Consider the following 20,486-nt stretch of genomic DNA (forward strand, 5'->3'; position numbering starts at 1 on the left):
AGCAAGAAGTGTCCTGTGACTGTCACCACTCAGGCCCATTGCTATCAGGACAGACAAACAGGCTGACTTACAGGCAGAGTGGAAGGGAGTCGGGGGAGGGGGTTCAGCCCCTCCCTGCTGGGACACAGAGTCCCGCTCCAGGGCCAGGGCTGAGTTGGGCACAGTGTCCTGCAGTCCTGGTAAATATTCAGGTGGTTCTGAGCCCTCTTCTGGCTCCTGCCTATGCAAACAACCACCCGGGAAGGGGACGCAGAGGCTGTGGTGGCAGCGGCAGCAGCAGGGGACAGTCGGGGAGGGAAGAGGGCTGAGGTTCACTGAGGCTGCCTGAGGAGCTGCTGCTGAGGCCCCGCCATGGATGGTAGGGCGTGGGGTGTCTGCATCCTCTGCTTACTGAGCCCGTTACCCATGGTGAGTAGCCAGCCCAGACCTTCCTGCCTCTCTTGCTGGGCTCCAGGTCTGCGAGCCACAGGGCCATCCGAAGGTCCAGCTGGAGCCTGGTGGGGACCCCGCCTGCTCTTCCCCAGTGCAGGAGTCTCTGTCTGCCAAGCAGGCAGCAGGCCGTGGCCTAGAGAACTCCCGATGCCCGAGGCCTCCTCCATCCCTTCCCATCCCTTCCTTTCCCAGGCAGTCTGCTTGTCTCGGGGTAGCTCTGGCTATCAAGACCTCCTTGCCGGGGCTAAGCTAAGTCCACTTCCCTGTCGCTCCCCCCAGGGTCTGTCTGTGTCCTCTCGGGGCCGCAGAGACTCTGTCTGCCCCCAGACAGTGCCTCTGGATCATCGGGAGGCAGTCAGGCCCTCCCCTTCACATCCTGTCTCTTTCTCTAAGCTACGCACCCCCAGTTCTTCCACATACTCCTCCTCTAAGATCTCCAGACCCCTCCCCATCTCAACAACCCCTGGAGCCTCACTCCCATTTGGCTGCTGCCTTTTAAGAGGGTGTGGCCGGGGACTGAGTGGCCTGAGTGGTTAGTGGAGAACAGCTGCTCCCCTCCGTATTGAGAGGACTCTTCCTCTTATGATATGCTCTTGCGCCAGAGAAGCTTTAGGCAACCAAATATTGCCCGGAGGTCTAGACTGTTGGAGAATAGGGTGCCAGAACCAGGGTCCCCCCTGAATGAGCTGCAATCTCCCAGCATCTTCTCCACGAGTTACTGCAAATGACGCAGGGACCAGGACAGGAGGCGCAAGGTAGTGGACGGGCAGCCCAGGTTCCTGTGGGGGGGGGCGTGTCCTGAGAGCCCATGTGGACTGAGGCCTTCTTCTTCCTCCACTGGCTTGGAGGGGCTGGCACACCTCCCAAGCACCGTGTACAGGTGCTGCCCCTAGGCACATGGTTTTCCGGCTCAAATCCTGCCCCCTGAACCTAGCTGTGTGACCTGGGCACGTTCCTCACCCCTCCTGAGCCTTGCTTGTCTCTTTTGTGAAAAAGGCAAATAATATCTGCTTGCCAGGGCTGTTGTGCATTGAGCAGGGTCTGACTCGTCAAGGGCTGGGCATAAGGTACGATACAGGTAGCTTCTACTGCCCTGCCCTCCACAGAGATGGCAGCCTCCTCCCTCTCATGTGTGTGCCCCAGCGGTAAAGTCTCGCTTTCTCTCTCTCACACACACCCCAACACTACAACTGCCCCCAACACGCACCCCTCCTTCCATCATCACATCTCCTCATCTGACTCTGACATTCCTGCCTCTTTTTATAAGGAGCCTCGTGCCCACCCAGATGATCCAGGATAACCTCACCATCTCAAGATCTTTAAATTAACCACACCTGCCAAGTCTCTTGCCATGCAAGGTGGCACATTCACAGGTTTCCAGAATAAATGTGGACATTTATTTTGTTGAGGGGGTGGTGTTATCCTGTCTACCAAGGTGCTTTTTTGAAGAATTGCTCCCAGGAAGCAGGAGTGCAGACGCAGGAGTAAAGCAAGGGAGCAGCAAAGGCCACTACACGGATGCTTAATTGTCTCCGTGAGCCCTTCTGAGGATGTTTGCGTAATGAGTGTCAGCACTCGTTGCCATGAGACGAACAGGGGAGGCATCCATCTGACCTCCATCTCTCCTTCCCTCCTTCTTCCTTCCCTCCCACCATCAAGTGCACCTGTACGTGCTGTGAGGCAGGCTCTGTGCTTGGGAGCAGGGGCACAGAAATGACTCCAGCTTTGTCTCTGCCCTCAGGTCATTTGGACCAGAGACCCCAGAAGGAGCACCCCACTGGCTGGGCTCACCATTAACTCTCTCCTGCAGGTGCTGGGCCACGTGCAACCAGAGTGTGACTTCCTCACCCAGCTGAGAGAGGAGGAGGATGCCTGTCTTGGGGCGGCCGAGGAGATGCCCAACACCACCCTGGGTATGGGGCTTGGGAGGGAGGAGGCGGCTTCTCGGATGGCTTTATCTCCTCCAGCTTCTCCTCGGAATGCTGGAGGGGCTGCCCCCGGGCTGAGTCTACTCCGCTGCCATCTCTGTCTAGGCTGCCCTTGGACCTGGGATGGGCTGCTCTGCTGGCCTATGGCAGACTCTGGCGAGTGGGTGACTCTCCCCTGCCCAGAGTTCTTCTCTCACTTCAGCCCAGAGCCAGGTGAGGGTTCCTGGAAGTGGGGTGGAGGGGAGGGGAGGTGGTTTCATCTGGTGGTGCCAGGATATGGCAGACACATCCCTGGCCTTTGGGGCAGGCAGACCTGCATTTGAACACCAACTTCCTCTCTTTGGGTGGGACCTTGGGCAAGTCAGTCAACCTCCCTGACCCTCAGCTTCCTCACCTGTGACTTGGCGAGAACAAGAGCATCAAATTCACAGGGAGTGAGGATTCATGAGCAGAGCCTGGAAGCGCTGGACCCAGGGCCTGGCACCCAGTGGATGTTCTCTGGATGTCAGCAGGCGGGGCCCAGAGCCTGTCTGACCGCTAAGATGCTGCCAGCTGCCTACTGGGGGCAGGGTGGAAGGGCAGCGTGCTGCTCTGCCTCAGCTACCTGGCCTGGGTACCTGGGGTGGACAGTCCCTCCAGGGGCAGAGAAAGCCTCCTTTCTCCCCGCTGCCCTTAGGATGCTGGGGGCCCAACACACTACTCTGCCCCTCAAGGGAATGATTCTCTTCGTTTAACAAACGGTGACTCTGAGGCCAAAGAGGAAGGCCCTGGAATGTGTCCCAGTGGGCTGCACCTGGAACTCAGGCCTCTGAAGGAAGGACCCCTTCTCTCTTCCCCTGAGAGGGGCTGTCTCTGCAGATCCTGCCAAGGTCACTTCATGGGCCATGGCTCCCCACCTTCCTGGGCAGAGGGGAGGAGCCGTAACCAGCTCTCTGCTTCCTCATCTCTACTTCCTTCCCAGGGTCCGTGAAGCGGGATTGTACCATCACGGGCTGGTCAGAGCCCTTCCCACCTTACCCTGTGGCCTGCCCTGTGCCCCTGGAGCTGCTGACTGAGGAGGTAAGAGGCTCCTGGTGTCTTGGAGGTAGGGTTGCCATGGATGTTTGTATGAGTGGTGGACTGCACAACCATAGGGGCCACCATTTCCGTTGTAGCTAACAAGTTGGAATATTAATTACAGCAGATTTCCAGAAGATGGCAGTGTCTGGAAGAGAGGGGGGACCTTTTGCTAATTTGCTCAAGGGTGACACGTGGGCCACGCTGCTAGGAGGGAGAGGGCAGACAGAGGGCAGGCTGGAAGATGTGCTGGCCACTGTCTCCTTGGAGTAGCCTCTCTGTGCCCAGGCCTCCAGGGCAGGAAGCTTTGAGTGGTTCCAGGGACACAAGGGGTCCTCGAGGTCCTGGGCAAACTCCTTGCTCTCTCTGGTCCTCAGTCTGTAAAGTAGTGTGCCTGGCTGTGATGTGGGCAAGTGAGGGAGACTCCAGGCCAGAAGTGATCGCAGTGACCCCTAATCTAGCCGGCAGACCCCACACTTCAGAACTGAGCGGGGCCTCTGCAAGGTGCTTCCACCCCCACAATCCCATATCTCTTTCCCCTCAGCCCTGCAAGGGAAAGCATGAGTCTGGCCATTTTTCAGATGAAAAAACTGAGTCAGAGAGGGGCGGTATTGCCTGCATCCCTCCAGGGAGCTGGGCCCCTGCTCCCATCCCCCGGCCTACACCCCCCGTCTCCATCTCTGTGGTCCAGGCTGGACTTTGATTGATCCAAATACTTGGTCATGGAAAGAACTTTTTCCTGCGACTGTCCCTGGCTGTCCCCTTTATTTGGGGACATCTTGTTTCCAAGGCAATAAGAAAACTGGATGTCAATAAACAAGCCTGATTTCCTCTTGAGTTTTTGTCATTCTCCAGAGACACATGGTGTCTGCTGCTGGCTCTCCCCGCCCTCAGAGCAGCAGGCAGAGGTGAGCATCTCATTCCGGTCACCGTCTCCTCCCTCCCCAGCGGGTCTGGAGGAAGACAGGCTGTAAACAAACACTTCTGTTCCCGGAGGGAGCTTGCTGTGGTCCCCGCGGACACCCCTGTCCCCAGATGGGGAGTCTTGGGGTAGTGCTGAGAGCTGCACCCACTCGACTGTCAAGCCTGCCTTTCCCCAAGGGCACGGTTGCTGAGCCTTTCTCCATCTCCCCCTCCCCAGAAATCTTACTTCTCCACCGTGAAGATCATCTACACCCTGGGCCACAGCATCTCCAGCGTGGCCCTCTTTGTGGCCATCGCCATCCTGGTGGCTCTCAGGTTTGCCATCCTCATCACCTGCTCAAGAACCTTCCTTACCTCCCTATTGTCCGCCATGCCAAGCCTGCTTCCTTGCCTGGATGTTCAACAGGTTTCCAGCTCTAGGCACCATGGCCATTTCTACCATTTCCTGTCTTTTTCTACACGTGTAGACCCTTCTCTTCACACCCCAGGACTCTCCCACCTCTACACCTTCGTTCACATGGAACTTATTCTATTTGCTTGCAATGCCTGCCTCCTTTCTTCTCAAGGTCTTTCTACCTTTCAAAATTCAAAGGCCAGCTCCCACCTGCTTTAAGAATCCTCTTTGCTTCTTCCGTGGAGCCCTTCTTGACTGTTCCAACTCTTTGACCATTGTTCCTCTTAAGGCCCCCCAGACTGCAGAGCTTGAGCCCCACAACCTGGCCTGTGCTGTTCTCTGGCTCATGGGGATGTGCCTCCTCTCTCTGATCATCCAGGGGGCTCCCCTGGGCAGTACCCTGCTGTTTCTGCCTCTGTCTGAGAGACTATGAGCTCTCTGAAGGCGGGGACTGGTATGCTCCGCCCCTCACCTATACTGAACCCAGGGCAGTGGTTGGTCTGCTGTCCTGCAAGGCTAAAACTGAAGCCCCAATTCTGCTCAATCCAATCCAGTCCAATCCAAGTCTATCCAGTCCCCCCCCCCCCCAACCCCCCCGCGCTGCTCAGCCTCCCACAGCCTGCAGCAGGCACACTAGAAGCTGGCTCCCACCTTGCCTTCTGTTCCTTATCCCTCCTTGCCCCCTCCAGGAGGCTCCACTGTCCCCGGAACTACATCCACACCCAGCTGTTCGCCACTTTTATCCTCAAGGCGGGAGCTGTGTTCCTGAAGGATGCCGCCCTCTTTCACGGCGAGAACACTGACCACTGCAGCTTCTCCACTGTAACAGCCATGGTTGGGGGGTGTCGGGGTGGGTCGGGGGGGGGGGGGGGGGGGGGGGGGGAAGGGGCTGGGTTAGAGACCTAGATATGCCTGCCAGCCTGCTCAGGCCTGTGGGCTGACCCTGGGGCTCTGGCATTGCCAATCACAGAACAGGAAATCACCCCTCCCTCCTCCCGCCCAGCTCCAGAGTCAGGTCCTAAATCCTCATGCCGTTTCCTGGACCATGGTGTCAATGAATGTCATTTCCCAGTGCCCTCTCCACTCCACATTCGGTATTCCTCTTTCCATGCCCCATTCCATATTCAACCTGGACCACATTTCACTCCACCCAACTTTTCACTCCACCCAACTTTTCACTCCACCCCTCCCCTGAGCACTCGTCCGTCTGTGGCTGGGGGTGGGTATGTGAGGGGCTGGGTCCCTCCCTCAGCAAGCACCCAGGGTGCCTAGGGGGCAGATTGCACCAGCTTATGGGACCACCAGGTGGAGGGAGCTGAGAGCCGGGAGAGGACAAGAGGGAGCTCTGGGGAGGAGATGGCTTTGGAGCAGGGTGGGCACTCATGACGGGGAGAGGGAGAGAGAGGACATGTTAAGTGGAGGGACTGGGCGAACACACTCTCCCAGACAGGAGAAGCTGTGCATGTCCAAGAACCTGGGAAGTCATAATGGGGTGGGAGATGGGAGCATGAGTGGAGACTGACAATAAAAAGAAGTTGGGCCGAGTATGGAGGAACTTACCAGGAACCCTAAAATCATGCTGGAAATGAACAGAAAAATGAACGAACAAACCAACAGATGACCTGAATGAATGAATGAAAGCAAGAATGATAATATATAGACTGAGTCCCTATGTGCCAGGCAGTACACTATATGCTTCACATACATTATCATCTTTTATTTCCTACTTATATTTTCATTTTAGTCCCATTTGTAGATGAAGGACAATTGGCAATGTCACCCGGCTGCTTAGTGGTGAGCCTGGGACCAAGTGTGGGCCATCTGAGCTCAGAGGGGTGCTCCTCACCCTGACAGATGGGAGAGTCAGGCGGGGAATGAGTGAAATCCTGGGCGCATGTGTGTGTTTGCTGGAGGGAGCTGTCCATGAGTAAGCAGTGCTCCATATCCAAGCTCTAGGGATTGGCTTGAGCTCAGGAAGGATGGGATGAATGTGAAAATAGCAGCAATTCATACGCAGTTTCCATTTAATCTTTCTGAAGAGGCCATGAGCTAGGTATTGAAGGTTTTCCTTCTACAGATGAAAAGCTAAAGCGTGGGGAAGTTACCGGGCTAATAGGTGTCAATTTGACCCCAGGCTGTCCGGATCCCAAATCTGTGCTCCTAACCACCACATTATACTACCTATCCTCTCTGGTACAGCCCAAGATGGAGGGGACCTGAGTGGAGTCGGGGGACTTGGGTGGGGCTCCACTGGGTGTCCCAGCTCTGAAGCACCCAGGTCCCCCACCCACAGGTTCTGTGCAAGGTCTCTGTGGCCACCTCCCATTTCGCCACCATGACCAACTTCAGCTGGCTGTTGGCAGAAGCTGTCTACCTGACCTGGCTCTTGGCCTCCACATCCCCCAGCACAAAGCGAGCCTTCTGGGGGCTGGTTCTTGCCGGCTGGGGTGAGCACTGAAGGCTGGTTTGCACACCGTAGGGGAAGCGGAGGGCCAGGAATACCAGGGAGCTCACACGAAGGTCCCTTCAGCTCACTTATGATGACCCAAGGCCCACAGTGGGGAAGCGACGGCCTGTAGTCCTACAGCAAGTGTTGGAGAATGGGGCCAGGTCCCTGGCCTTTGGGCTTTCGCCTGGGCCTGTCCTCACAGTGACTGTGGGGCTGCTGGTGGCGGTGGGAGGCGGGGGCAGGTCTCCGTGCGCAAGATGCAGACGCCTTACTCCTGTCTCCTCTGAACCCCCACAGGGCTTCCCCTGCTCTTCACTGGCACGTGGGTGGGTTGCAAGTTGGCCTTCGAGGATGTTGCGTGAGTCTGGGTGGCCAACTGTCCACACCCTTACAGGGTCCCGTGGGGCGTGGACTGTACAGTCAGGGAACCTGGCTGTTCTCCAGGCGGGGAGAGGAAGAGAAGACCCGGGCCGCCTGCAGGGAACTCCCAGGCTTGGGCGGGGTCGGAGGCTGTCCCTGGATGCGTCGAAGGGGCGGGAGGGGCTCCGATTCTCGGGCCTGCGGGCTCAGGGAGAGGTGGGGGTGGGGGGCTGTAAGTGGGGGGCCTCCTGGAACCGGGGAAGCGTTGGGGCCAGCAAGAAGGCAGCAGACAGGCTGATTTTCGAGAAGTTCATCCATCTAGGCGGAGAGAAAGGCTGAGCCCGGCATGGATTGGGCGGCCCTGCGGCAGGGGGCGTCAGGCGCTGAGAGTGGAGAGAAGGCTGGACGGGAGCGCGGGGAGGCTGGAAGGCTCGAATGCCACAGAGTGGAGTGTGGAGGGTGGTGGGTAGAGACAAGAGAGGAGAGAGGTGCACGGTGACCGCAGAAAAGGCCCGCTGCGTTCTGAGCATCCGGCCTCAGTCCTGGCCCTCCTCTCCCTAGGTGCTGGGACCTGGACAACAGCTCCCCCTACTGGTGGATCATCAAAGGGCCCATCGTCCTGTCTGTTGGGGTCAGTCTGTGGGGCTAGTGTCCTCTGCTTTATTCAGCTACCCTCCCTGGGTCCACCGAGGGACCGTCCACAGCGGGAAACAGACTCCAGCCTGGGTTCTGTGAGGCCCCGTTGATGAAACCAGGTGGCCTCGCTCCGCGTTCAGCCGTTCCAGCTCAGGGTTCTGATGACCACCTGGTGTCCCCGCTGCAGAGCATCAGCTGCTGCCGTGAACCTGGGGAGGGGGACATAGAAGGAGTGCTGTCCTTGAGACCCAGCACTCGCTCCCACAGAGAACAGGGCAGCCAGGGCTGGGTTACGTGGCTTTGCTGAACGTGCACGTTTCCCCCAATTTAGCAATTATGCAAAGTGAACGCCACCTGCTTTGTGCCAGGGAAGGCTCTAGGAGGTGCTGGAGGCAGGATGGCAAGGCCTGGCCTCCCACCCTTGATCCCAAGACTGGAGAGGGAGGGGGACCCTGAGCCCCTGAGCTCCGTGTGGCACCTCCCAGTCTCCAGGCTCCAAGTACCGGAGCGATGTGTACATGCCTCCACCTGTACATCCCCGTCTCTCAGGGACTTGAGGCTTCTAGTCCCCAAAGACACCCCACTCCAGGTCACCAGGGACACCCTGTGACCCTTGCCCTCCTGCACCTCTATTTCCAGGTGAACTTTGGGCTGTTTCTCAATATCATCCGCATCCTGCTGAGGAAACTGGAGCCAGCTCAGGGCAGCCTTCACACCCAGCCTCAGTACTGGTAACGTGTGTATGTGCGCACGCGCGTGTGTGTGTGTTGGGGGATTCTGGGGCCATAACTGGAGTGGGAGTTGGTGTGGTTCTCTTTCATCCAGCCGGCATTTATGATCCTGGCCCCGTGCTCTTTCCCATGTTCCCAGAGAGAGAATAAATCTGGTCCCTGCCCTCCAGGAGACTACAATATGGGGAGGATGGAGGTTGCAAACAGCCAGTTATCAGGCCAAATAGGCTGATGAGTGCTGGGATCCATTTCTACAGGAGCCTGCCGAAGGAATGCCTTTCTAAATGGGGGGGGGGGCTAGAGTGGGGTGTGGTCAGGGAAGCCTTCCTGGCAGAAGTGGTCTTTGAACTAGACTTTGAAAGATGCATAGACTTACCAGAATAAATTGAGACAAGATGTTTTGGCAGAAGGAGCAGCAGGATCCAGGAGCCCGGGGTGCGTGTGGGGAGGATGGATTCTCCAGGGTGGCTGATGAGTAGAGTCGATATGGGGAGCTGGCGGAAGGGGAAGGCAAGCCGGGGGCATGTGGAGCTTCTGATTCCAGCCATGGGAGCCTAGGGCTTGTCCTCTCCTGTAGGCGGCTCTCCAAGTCCACCCTTCTCCTCATCCCGTTGTTTGGAATTCACTACATCATCTTCAACTTCCTGCCTGATAGTGCCGGCCTCGGCGTTCGCCTGCCCCTGGAGCTGGGCCTGGGCTCCTTCCAGGTGGGGGTCCCCACAGGTGCTCCTTCCCTCTGAGTCCTTGGGCGGGGGGGGGGCGGGATTCTTCCTTCCAGTCACTCATCCATCTATTCAATTGTCCATCTGTCTGTCCACCTTCCATCCATCCATCTCTCTATTCATTCAACTACCCCTGCACCCATCTATCTATCCATCCATCCATCCATCCACCCATCCACCCACCCATCCAACCAAGTCAACATTTACTGAGCACCTTACTGCCAGGCTCTCTGCTCAATACTGGGCATGCAGAAGTAAAGAATATCAGAGAAATGGGGCCAACAGTACAGCTTTGGCAGGCTTGCTATGACAGTTATGTGAGACAGTATGCCTAGCATATGGTAAGTGATGAATGTACCTACTTTTCCTTTTCCCAAATGCCTGGCCCAAGCCACAGCCTAGGGAGTAGGTAAGGGAAAAGGTGGTAGAAACTTGAGGCCAGGCCAAGGTATTCTGATGGGGTCCTTCTTCCTTGGCCACACAGGGCTTCATTGTTGCCATCCTGTACTGCTTCCTCAACCAAGAGGTATGTGATCTCAGGCTATCCTTACTCATCGAGGCTTCCCTCCCTCAGTCCTAAGGCCCCCTTCTCCTGCCCAGGCCCTGTAAATCCCAGCTCAGGTCAAACCTTGAGTCCTGTGATCCTATGTGGGTGTCTGTCCTGAGCTTCTGGATCAAGCTGAACCTGAATGCTTCTTGTAAACATTCTTTATCCATCCCTCCTCTGGGCTGGGTGAAGTATACTGTCCATTTAGCTGGAGGTGGAGGAGGCCTTTCAGGAATCAGAAGAGGGATCCAGGGGTGGGCTAAAATTGAACTGTGCTCCTAAAATTGATTCTGTGTTCCTAAAATTGAACAAAAAGGAGTGTGGAGGAGGGAATAAACCAGCTCTGGGAGAAACAGAGAAGAGAGAGGAACCAAGAAAGTCAGAGGTAGACATATGGGGACCTAGGAAAACAGCGTGGGATGCAGAGCTGTAGAGAATGGTGGAGAGCAGAGCCAGGGACACTGAGTGAGAGCACCTGGAAGAGATAGAGATGAGAACAAACCAGACAAGGTGGACATACACAGGAAGGGATGGAACAGATGGTTTCGGTGCACATGTAGGAATACGGAAAGATGGCAGAGAGGAGCGGGTTAAAACATCCGCCCAGAAGGCACTTGCCTTTTCCCCTTGGGACAGACTGGCTTTGTGGGGAGAGGTGGGAGTATTTAACTTGGTGCCCCAGACCACCAAGCCCTGTGCGGTGCCGGCAGTCATGGGCTCCCTCTAGCGGCCGTGGATTTGCCGTGGGCTCCGCGTTCTGCTGGAGACCTGGGTGCATGTGCCTGTCCCCCGAGCTGTGGAGTGTTGCTCCCGCCTCACCTGCCACCTCTGTCTCTGAGTGGTTCCCTTCCCTCTGACACTCTTCGTTGCCTTCTCAGCCTTTCTGAATCTCACACAGCCTTTTCTGGTATCCAGGTGCAGACACTGGACAGCAGTATCTGAGAATGGTGGCTCATGGGCCCTGGGGAGGCCGGAAGGGGCGAGGAACAGCCTCAGCTGAGACTGGGGGCGCCTGGGAAAGGGAGTTCCACAGAGAGTTGTGAAGGGATCTGTCCCACGAAGCAGTGTTTGGAACCAGATAGTTACATACCTCTCGTGATGGGGAGCTTACTGCCTATGAATAGCTCTTTCTGTTGTCAGGCAGCTCACTTTATGTTGAGCAAAAATCTGCCTCCCTTTTGTTTTTCACCATGGCCTAAGTTCAGCTCATCTAGGCAGGTCACAGCCTCTCAGCTCCCTCTGCCCCCGAGAGCCCCTTGGAGAGGTGAAGATACAGACATTGCCCCCCTGCCCCTCCCAAGGTGCTTTTTTGGTTACTCTCAGTCCCCTCAACTGCAGTTCCTCAGAGAGAGTTTGGAGTCCTCTCTCCCTTCAGGTCATGTCCTCTGGACAGGTTCCCAGTGGCCACCATTCAGCTCAGTGGACAGGGGCGAGATTGAACCCCAGGGCAGGGGATGGTCCAAGCTATTCAGGGAGGACAGTAGTTGTCTGGCCAGAAACTCAAGAAAGCACCCATGAACATCTTTAACTGGGCCTGGACAAAGGCAGTGCTAAAAGAGAGAAAGGCACTAAAGGGAATGGCCAGAAATATTCACAGGAAGGAGGAAGTAGTAGCCTGTAGAGGCAGTACTTAGCAGTGGCTATAGCCAACCATAGCTTCTCTTGCCCCAGGAGCCCCTGTCTCTGTTTCTCCTATATGATCTCTCCCTGCACCCTCAGTCCCACTGGAGTTGAGTAAAGGACCTTCCTAACGTCCTCCCTCTTGTCTCTGGAGGTAAGGGCTGAGATCTCACGGAGATGGCACGGCCATGACCCTGAGCTTCTGCCAGCCCGGAGGACCCACGCCAAGTGGACGATGCCTTCTCGCTCGGGGGTAAAGGTGCTGACATCTGTGTGCTAGGCTGGCCACCTCATGCGACTGAAGTCCGTACCCAAACTTGGGCAGCTGCAATGGGGTCACCATCCTCCAGAGGTATGGGGCCCGTGCCCCCCAGAGGCCCCCTCTGAGCTGCGGCCAGCCCTAGGCAGTGGCAGCCCTTCTTCCCATCCTGCACCTGGGTCCCTGTGTGTCTGCCTCTGACTCCTCCGTTCCTCTGTCTGTTCTGCTCAGTTCCTTCTCTGAGAGCCTGGGCCGCAGCTAATAAACTTGTAAATGAACAGATGTCGTTTGAGTGAGTGCACGGGCCCCCGGGGGGAGGGGTCCATAGCTTTTATTTGGCTCAGGAGTGCGTTTATCATCCTCCGTTCATGTTGCATCACCATCATCTGTGCAAGGATCCTCTTGTTTGATTTATTTTTAAAATTTGTTCTCTTTTGTCTCCACCTCCACTTCCACTTCCCTCCTCCCACAGGCCAACATTCCAATGTGTTTAATGTGAATATTTGTGTTTCTGTGTATTTTTGCAAAATATGTAGTGTTTGGTGGGTGTGTACTCGTAATTTACATAAATGCTGTTGGTTCTGTGCCTCATCCTGCTTCTAATGTTTTTCCCCTCGGCACTATGCTTTGAAGAGATCCACCGGTGTTGCTGTGTGCTCATCCGGTCCCTTATTTTGACTGCTGTATGGTGCCACATGGTGTCATTGCCCACGTGTGACTCGTCCTGTCTCCTCCTCCCTCTAGGTGAACATTCACATGCCTGTCCCCTCCTGCACCTGGGTGAGCGAGCCTTTCTCTGGGACACATGCCCAGGGGTGGAAGGGCCGGGTCATCAGTTAGGCCTTTTTTTATTGTGACAAAGTAGCGCAGATTGTCCTCCAGGATGCCTGCAAAGTCAACACTCCCACAGCAGCTCCGCCAATACTTGGCGTTACCCAGCTTTTTAATGTTTGCAAGTCAAATGGGTGTAAAGTGACATCTCATTGTTGTTTTAATTTGCATTCTCTGATAACTAATGAGTGAGCATCTCTTCCTGTGCCTGTTAGCCTTTTGGGTTTGTTCTTCTGGAAATTGCTTGGATCCCTTTCCCTGTTTTACTCTAGGGTGGAGATTTCTCAATTCTAGAGTTTTCCCTAATGTCCTCTCCATTGTGTGCCTTCTTGTGCTCCCCACCTGCTGCCTGCTGCCCCACACCCAAGTGAGGGCCCCTGATATAACACATCATCACCGTCCATTTCTCCCCCACCCTACTCCTTGGCAGGAGGGAGGAGAATGAGAACTGGGTGCTGTCCTTGGGGACATGTTGGTGGGCCACTAACGGGGATGGAGGGAGGTTTCAGCAGAAATGGGCACTGCAGGTCAGAACGAAATCTCTCCCCTTCTTTATCTGCCCACAGCAGATCTATTGGTCCTGCAGAACTCAGCTCCATTTGCTTGCCTCCAGGGAGCCTTCCCTCACTCCTCCAGCCTTCCCGCCCTTCCTTCTCTGGTGGACACCCTCCTCCCTTGCACTCAGTGCGTCCAGTGAAAGGAAATGCAGCCATAGGAAACCCATGGTCACACTGTTGGCCATAATGCCCTGCTGCCCAGCACCCTCCTGGTCAGACAAACGTCAAGGTGTGGCCCCAGTCTAAAAACCCTATCAGGCATTCTTTCCTTTAGTCTCAGATCATAAAAGTAATTCAAACTCATTGCAGGGCATTTGGGAGAGAGAAAAGGGGTTAAAAAATAAAATAAACATCAGCCATAATTTCATTAGCCCAAAACAATCACCATTGGTATTTTGTATGTTTCCTGTTTTTTCTCTGCATTTTTGAAACATTTTGAGATCATATCTATATTTATAAATTCGTATTTTGTTTCTTATGCATAAAGTTAACATACACAATATAAATTGGCCCATAGGCACATGAAAAGATGCTCAGTATCATTAATCACTGGGAAAATGCAAATCAAAACTACAATGAGATACTGTTTCACACCCATTAGAATGGCTAAAATGAAAAAAACAGATGATAAGTATTGGCGAGGATGTGGAGAAATTAGAACCATCATACATTATTGGTGGGAATGTAAAATGGTGCAGTTATTTATTTATTTATTTATTTTCTGACCATTTTTTGGCAAAAATTCCAGCAGCTCCTCCAAATGTCCAACATCGAGTTACCATATAACCCAGCAAATCCAGTCCTAGGGATGCAGGCAAGAGAATTGCAAACCTACATCTGTATAACAACTTGTACATGAATGTTCATAGCAACATTATTATAATGCCCAAAAGATGGAAACAACCCAAATGTCCATCAATTGGTGAATGGATAAACAAAATGAAGTATATCCATACAATGGAATATTATCCTGTAATAAAAAGGAATGAAGTCCTGATACATGATACGACGTGGATGAACCCGGGAAACATGCTAAGTGAAAGACACCAGTCACAAAAGGCACATTATTGTATGATTCTGTTTGTATGAAATGTCCAGAATGGGTGAATCCACAGAGACAAAGTAGAGTAGAGGTTTCCAGGGGCTGGGGGAGGGGGAAATGGGGACTGATTGCTGATGGTTTGGGGTTCCTTTTAGGGGTGATGAAATGTTCTAAAACTGGATAGTGGTGATGGCTGCACACTGTGAATATACTAAAAGCCACTGAATTGTACACTTTAAAAGCGTGAATTATCATGTGAATTATATCTCTAAATTTATTACTAAAAATGGTAAATCAGTCATTGCTGCAAACCTCTTTTCTGCTATGTAATTTGTAAAGTCTATCTAATATTCTTTATTCAGCCAATAATTATTTAGCAAATCTTCTCTCGAAGATTGCTCCCGGTTTTTTGGTAAATAATGGTGATGACAAACTTCTTGCATACAGTTCTTTGTGTACATCGCAAAGAGATAAAAACATCCGAATAAACTCCCAGACCTAGAATTTGGGAGCCAGCGCAATGCCCATGATAAGTCTTTTAATTCCTATTGGCAAATTGCCTCCCAGAAAAGTCGATCCAGTGCGTTCTTGCACAAGCAGCATGAGCGTGACAGTTTCTCTGCATCATTATTGTCGTTAATAGTATCTTTGTCAGCCGGATAGTCAGAGAGGCCTCTCGGCGTTTGCCTGCTGTTGGTGGTGCTGTTAGCGGTTAGTGTTGGCTGTTAGTTAGGCGTTGGTGTTGGTGGTTGACCGCAGCTCCTGTGAGCAGTGAGTTCGTGGCGGTAGCAGTGGTCGGAGCAGAAGCTCGCTCTGTGAACTGTCCACTGCTCCCCTAGAGCATCTGTGGCTGGACGTCTATTCCTTGCTGCCTTCCAGTCTCAACTGGAGCCTCAAATTCCTATCACTTTTCTAGTCTCTTCCCCTGCAAGGATCCCTGGGCTGGGGCTACGGTGAGGGTTCCTGGGCAGATCCTTTGACTGGCAAGCCCTTCCCTTCTCAGAGCCTCAGCATCCCCATCTGTATCAGGAAGGAGGGGGTCATTAGGTGACATCTGAGGGCTCTTCAAAAGGGACGTTTGACTGCAGGCAATGAGATGAGCTGAGATGAGCAATGCTCACCTTGGCCACCAGGTGGCAGAATAATTGCAGCCAAGAACCCTGGCTGGGCTGACCCTGCTCCCTGGATGAGACCCTGAGGCTGGAGATGGACACAGGATACCCAGGGCCTAGCCTAGTGAGCCTACGGGGCAGGTGGAAGAAGGGGATTCTGGTCTGGTCAGCATAGGAGGTCAGAAGGCTCCTGGAGGGGAGGAGGAATGGGACACCCCCAAACCCCTCCAGACCCCAGTTTTGAGGAGGAAGAAGCTGATAAGAAGAGTGAGAACTAAAGAGACAGGAGAACTGGTGCTCATTGAAGTCTCTGTCCAGGGTTCAGACCAGAAGGGGGTTTCCCTGGGCCCCTGGTTTTGTGCAGGAAAAGCAGAATTTCCCATCATCCACTGCAGCATCTTCCTCCCAGCCAATAGAAAGGAGGTTTCCTAAAGGGAAGGAAGAAACTTGGACTTCCCTCCGTTGCGGCCGGCCTGTGCTCCTCTACACCTTGCGGAGGGGGAGGCGAGGATGAAAATGAGGGGCCCATTCTCTGTCCCGGGGAGCCCCCTTGGACCACTGTGGCGAATTCCCCACTCCACCACTTTTGGTCACAGACGCTGCTGCTCACACAAGTAACCCTGGGGACGGGATGCCAGACACACCACATGGCTGTCCTGAAAAGCCAAACACCACTGCCACACTTGCCAAAAACCCAATTCCACCTGGCGCTGGCTTCCTCTCATTGCTGTCTTCCAAACCTGGGTCTCACAGGGCTGCTGTGGACAGCACAGCCTTGGTCCTGACCCTGTCCACTAGCTACACTGGGGTCTGGGAAAGCCAGCTCTGACTTCTGCCTTGGAGAGGGCCCACGTGCTCCGACAAGTTCCTCAGACACACAAAGGACATTCAGAGTATGCTGGCTGGCCACAGACATGACAGATGTTTAGTACAGGGAGACAATCATGCCCCTCAAACAATTGCATAATAATGGTGATAGGTGTACAAAGGCGAAGTAGGTTGCCGAAAGAACAATATTTGGAGGACCAACTCTAGTCTGGGGTGTAACAAAAAAGGCTTCCTGGAGGGGTGACATCTAATTTGAGATTAGAACCAAGAGTATGAGTTGGCTGCATAAAGAAGTGGATAGAAATCCCAGGTAGAGGAAACAGCAGGTGCAAAGGCCCTGAGGCAGGAAGGAGTTGGCAATTTTGGGGGGCGGTTGTTGAAAGTCAGCTGCTATGGCTGGATTGTAGGGAGAAAAGGGGAAGCCTGAGACGAGGGTGGGGGCAGGTGGCACCCAGGTCACGCAGGGATGGGAAAGCCATATTAAGTTTGCATCCCAAGAATTGTTGAAAGTGTGTGATAAAGTGAACCTTATGTTTTTAAAATGATCCCTCTGATTGGTATGTGAAGACTGAATTTCAGGCAGAGACCTCACCTGGAAGAAGGGAGACTGAAAATGGAGGCGTGACCACGGGGATGGTGGTAGGACAGATTAGAACAGAGTGAAAAGATGCCTGACGAGATGATGAGTCAGTGCATGAGATGGAAAGACGGAGGTTTCTAGGAAGAGTCCTGGGGTGGGCGGTGGTGGAGAGGAGCCCGTTGTAGGGGGAAGAGTGGACGATCAGTGTGGGCACGATGAGTTTGGTGTGCAAGGGAGACATTCGGTTGGATGCCAGGGATCAAGTGGGGCTGAGAAGAGAGGCCTGGGTTGGAAGTGGGATTCGTGAGTTGGAGCATCCTTGCTGTTCCACCACCCAGCGTGAGAGCTAGTGAGGCAGGAAGCCCCGAGGGACTGAAACATCCCCAAGTCCGATGGAGGAGAAGGACCCGCAAAGGGGGAGCAGCAAAGAGGTGGGAGGAAATCTCGATGAACCTGGGCTCCTGGGAGCCACATACATGGTGGAGGGAAAGCCTGGCGGCTGGCGGCAGCACCCCCTGCAGCCCGTGAGATGAGCCTCGCAAAGCGGCCTCTGGACTTGGCCGCTGAGCCCACAGCAAGAGGGGCTGTGGCAGAAGGTGGAGGCAGAAGCCAGACTAGAGGGCGCTGAAAAAGGAGTGGCCGTGGGAGAGTGGAGGCAGGCTGTGTAGACACTCCCTTCACTGAGGCTTGTCTGGGAGGGGAGATGAGAGGGTGTCAGGAGGGCAATGTGGGGTCTAGTGGGGAATGGTTTTGTTGTAAGAAGCCAACCTGAATAAATGCTGATGTGATGGACATCGGGTGGTCGCTGAAGGATCCGGGGAGGGCAAGGCGTGGAGCGAGGTCCCTGAGAAGGAGATGGGGAGAATGAGAACGTGGGCCCAGAACTCACATGGGGGCACCCTGGCCTGGGAAAGGGGTCTCTGCCCCAGGGGGTGGTGGGGGATGCAGGCAGGTATGGGGGCCTGGGGCTGGGCAGGTACAGGGGGCCGGCTGTGGGCTCCTGCATTCACTGGGAAGGCCGGCTGTCTGCCAGGGTGGGAGTGGAGAGTGCGTGGGGGTCTTGGGGAGAATGGAGAAAGTCGGAGACAGTAGCCACAGAAGGTGGGAGGAGAAATATAGTGAAGCAGTCAGGCATAGCCAACCGGCCAGCTCACCCAGGGAGCATGAATTGGAGTGACCTCCCTGGGGTGGGCGAGGAGTGTCCAGCACAGAGAAGGCCATATTGAGCTTATTCAGGGTGAGGTTTGGCCCAGAAGACAGAGGCACTCACACCTCACTATATTTTTTTTTTTAGTAAGATTAGCCCTGAGTTAACATCTGTGCCTGTCTTCCTCTACTTTATGTGTGGGATGCCTGCCACAGACACCTGACACAGCATGGCTTGATATGCAGAGTGTAGGTCCCCACCCAGGATCCGAACCAGCGAACCCAGGACCGCCAAAGCACCTGGGCCAGCCCTGAGACCTCGCCATATTTGCAAACGAGAGCTTGTGCTGATCACCCAGGATCAAGGCCAGAGGGGCCCATGGAAGGGGTTGGGGTGTGGAAGCATCAGGGCCTGGCGGGATAGGCGAGTGTGGCCAGGGGCTCAGTGGGGATCTGCCATTGCTGGTGAGGTTTCTAGCCTTGGCCTTGGCCCTGTGCTGGAGCGGGAGGGAGTGGCTGCTGGGCGTCCAGGAGAAGGCCCTGAGAGAAGGACAGGAAGGGACTGCAAGGCCTTGGCCTGGGCACTGAGGTGACTGGTCACCCAGGATGAGGGCTGGGCTTGATGGAAAGGAGGACTTGGAGCCAGAGTCTCCAGTGATAGGGGAAGCCTGCGGAAGGCTGGAGACTGCAAGGAGGGGGCTCAGGCGGCGTTGGGGTGACGCTGGGTGAGGAGGACAGGCAAGCTGGAGAGGGACGCATGACAAGGCCACGGGGGAGAGGCCCCGGGTGGGCGGCAGGGGGCGTGAGGAGACCCAGCCCTTCCCTGCCCTCGATTGCCCTGGTGTGTCCAGCCCAGCAAGCCTGTGATGGCCTCACCCTCCAAACTTTGGGGCTGCCTGGGGCCCGGGCCCTGGAACCGTTAGGAACAGGGCTGCCTTCAGAGGCAGAGCCAGGCTTTGAAAACCAGCAGGAAACTATAAAGTGCAGATGTTTGGGACTTTTTTTTGACAGTCTGTTCTGTCTCTCTCATCTGTGTGAATCTTTGTGTGTGTATTTCTCTTCTGGAGCTCTCCCACTCTGTGTCTCCCTCTGTATGTGTCTCTCTGTGTCTCTGTCTCTCTCTGTCTCTGTCTCTATCTCTCTTTCTCTGTCTCCTTTCTCTCTCTCTCTTTCTCTGTCTCTCTCTCTGTCTCTTTGTCCCTGTCTCTCTATTTCTCTGTTTCTATCTCTGTCTCTGTCTTTCTCCCTGTCTTTTTCTTTCTCTTTACTGGGCCCCAGCTTCCAGCTGTGGTAAGTGACAGAACAGCCTGTCGGGCAGCTGGCCTGTCTCTATGACAGTAGACATCTGGGGCCTGGGGCTGGCCGGAGGTGCTGGAGCTTTTCACTTGCATCCAGATGGCCTGCTGCTCCCATCTGTCAGAATTCTCCTCTGTAGTTCCCTCTGCCCATCCCCCACATCCACGTCTCTTTCTCTTTCCTCCCCATCTTCCCCAAGACCCACATGGCCCTTCTAACCCATGTGTCCCTTCCAGAGGCAGGGTGCTGTGTGTGTATGTATATGGGGGAGTCTGGGGAATGACAGATGGGACAACATAACCCAAGTTCACAGACCCTCCCTGCGGGTGTCCCTGGGAGCAGGTTAGGCCAGCAGGCAGGATGGGGTTGATGGGCAGGCAGTCCCTGCCTCAGCGGTGTTGCATAAGCAGCTGCAGCCCTGCACACATTCCCATGGTGACGGGGCTGGGAAAGGCTGGCAGTGGTGGCATCGCCATGGCACCAGCGTGGCCCACAGCTCAGTGGGCGTGGTGCTGGCACAGAGCAGCTCTGGGCTCTCGCTGGACAGATATCCACCAGGCAGGACCCCTCCCAGTCATCCAGCAGCCTGCGAGTCGGGTGGGAGGCAAACAGCCCAGGGCCCGCCTCTGGGGAAGGCCGAAGGGCCCTCAGCCTCGCAGCCCAGCAGCCGGAGCTCCGTGGGGTGTGGGGTGGTCATGGGAGACAGCGCCGCACATGCCAGCCAGCCTGGCACAGGCAGACCTGACTCCGAGGCCCCGCCTTGACCCAGGCCAAGCCCTGACGCTGCCCACAGCCTGAGTCCTTTCTGCAGCCTCTTCCTCCGCCTGAACTTGGGCCCAGCTGGAATCTAACTAAGCACAGCCTCAGCCTTCAACCTGAGCCCTGCAGGAATCTTGACTTTGACCTTGACCTCAGCCTCAGTCTTCTGACCTCCTGCACCCCCTAGCACTAGGGCTGTGCCCTAGGGGTCTCACAGCGTGGAGGGGAAGATTAGGAGACCTCAACCCTGCTTTGGGCAGTGGGTATGCTTGCTGAG

The 20,486-nt window shown here is 55.0% G+C and overlaps 1 protein-coding gene across 1 annotated transcript; it reads left to right on the forward strand.

Annotated features, from left to right (window-relative positions):
- The first annotated feature begins 351 nt into the window (after positions 1–351).
- Positions 352–12,079, forward strand: GHRHR (growth hormone releasing hormone receptor). Its single transcript, XM_046670591.1, has 13 exons — positions 352–408; positions 2,243–2,345; positions 2,466–2,573; positions 3,322–3,419; positions 4,558–4,655; positions 5,424–5,556; positions 7,028–7,181; positions 7,481–7,541; positions 8,105–8,174; positions 8,819–8,910; positions 9,488–9,617; positions 10,117–10,158; positions 11,954–12,079. The coding sequence occupies exons 1-13, from the start codon at positions 352–354 to the stop codon at positions 12,077–12,079; spliced, it is 1,272 nt and encodes a 423-aa protein (XP_046526547.1).
- Positions 12,080–20,486: the final 8,407 nt, after the last annotated feature.

The sequence above is a fragment of the Equus quagga genome, chromosome 8 (genome assembly GCF_021613505.1).
Source record: "Equus quagga isolate Etosha38 chromosome 8, UCLA_HA_Equagga_1.0, whole genome shotgun sequence".
Classification (NCBI taxonomy): Eukaryota; Metazoa; Chordata; class Mammalia; order Perissodactyla; family Equidae; genus Equus; species Equus quagga.